Here is a 1,456-nt window from a genome sequence, read left to right as displayed (position 1 = left end):
TTTGCACACGTGTATAGTGAGATAGTGGGATACTAAGCATAAGACATGTGCACATGTGTATAGTAAGATAGTGTGATACCAAGCATAAGGCATGTGCACACGTGTATAGTGAGATAGTGTGATACCAAGCATAAGGCATGTGCACACGTGTATAGTAAGATAGTGATACCAAACATAAGACATGTGCACACGTGTATAGTAATATAGTGATACCAAACATAAGACATGTGCACACGTTTATAGTGAGATAGTGTGATACCGAGCATAAGGCATGTGCACACGTGTATAACACACACATCCATAGACCACACCTGTCAGCTCCCAATCCCTTGACCAGATCGAAGGCTGTGGTGGTAGCAGCAACGTGTGAAGCGCCATAGGCCTTTGCCAACTGAACCAATGCATTACCCACCCCACCCGCACCACCCAGGACGAGCACGCGGTCCCCTTTCTTCATGTACCGTTCAATACCTACCAACAACAGGTGCAGAAGGCAGGGGTCAGGGTAATACGCAGGTCACGTGGGGGTGTTTGAGAGAGCTATGGAGATATGGGAATATGGGGTGTGGGGGGATACGAGGACATACGCAAGAAGAACTCCAAAGGGGTAGATTGGGGGTTATAGTAACTTACAAAGGAATAGATTGGGGGCTATAAAAACCAAAGGGGTAGAATAGGGGTTTAAACCCCTCGAAAGGGGTATATAAAGGTATAGAAATATCCCACAAAGGGGTATACAAAGTTTTAAAAATATCCCCCAAAGGGGTACGGCATGTACGCAATCGGAGTAGATGATATGCGATGCACATCTCACAGTAATAACTCCCATTTAAACCAACTTATGTTTCCATTTAAAACCATCCAATAGAATGACTGTGTATGTTGAGTAGGCTCGCTGCATAGATCTACATACACCAGTATGTGGGCCATAGAATCTGTACTATAAATCGTGATAGCTACATATATACCGGTATCACGGAAAACGCTTCGCCTTTGTTCTGTCGTGGCTAACACGAGACTATGTAATGCACACACCCACGAACAGGCATCGTATAGCACATACATAGATATACATCAACCTCTTCTCACACTCAAACAACTCAACTAACATCTCCACGTACCTATCATAGCTGCCTTAGCCGTGGTGGGCAGCGTGCACGCCTCCGCCGATGTGGCTGTAACTGGCTTCAGTTCTGCGAGATACGTCTGGACAGTTCGGTACTCAGCTATGCCGTCAAATGGCACGGTATCAAACTGGGCCACAACGCAGTCGCCTACTTTGAACTTCGTCTCAGTATCGTTGACTCGCGCGACAATCCCACAGACATCCCCACCCTGATGGAAGATTGATGTGTGAATGTTCTCGAACTAGTTGAATGTATTTCAATAAGGCTCAGTCCCGACGTAGCTATACCTGTGTGCATACGTGCAAGTGTAGATACGCACACACACACAC

The 1,456-nt window shown here is 46.1% G+C and overlaps 1 protein-coding gene across 1 annotated transcript; it reads right to left on the bottom strand.

Moving 5' to 3' along the window:
* Window positions 1-311: 311 nt before the first annotated feature.
* On the bottom strand, window positions 312-1,335 carry SARC_16087 (hypothetical protein; the record flags this gene model as incomplete). The annotated part of the gene is made up of 2 exons (XM_014289801.1): window positions 312-471; window positions 1,122-1,335. Coding segments are annotated over 2 exons (374 nt in total), but the record flags the coding sequence as incomplete, so codon positions are not given.
* Window positions 1,336-1,456: the final 121 nt, after the last annotated feature.

This window comes from Sphaeroforma arctica (assembly GCF_001186125.1).
Source record: "Sphaeroforma arctica JP610 unplaced genomic scaffold supercont1.7325, whole genome shotgun sequence".
In the NCBI taxonomy this organism is placed as follows: domain Eukaryota; class Ichthyosporea; order Ichthyophonida; genus Sphaeroforma; species Sphaeroforma arctica.
The sequence above is the reverse complement of the archived record's forward strand: the minus strand, read 5'-3'. Positions and strand labels throughout refer to the sequence as shown.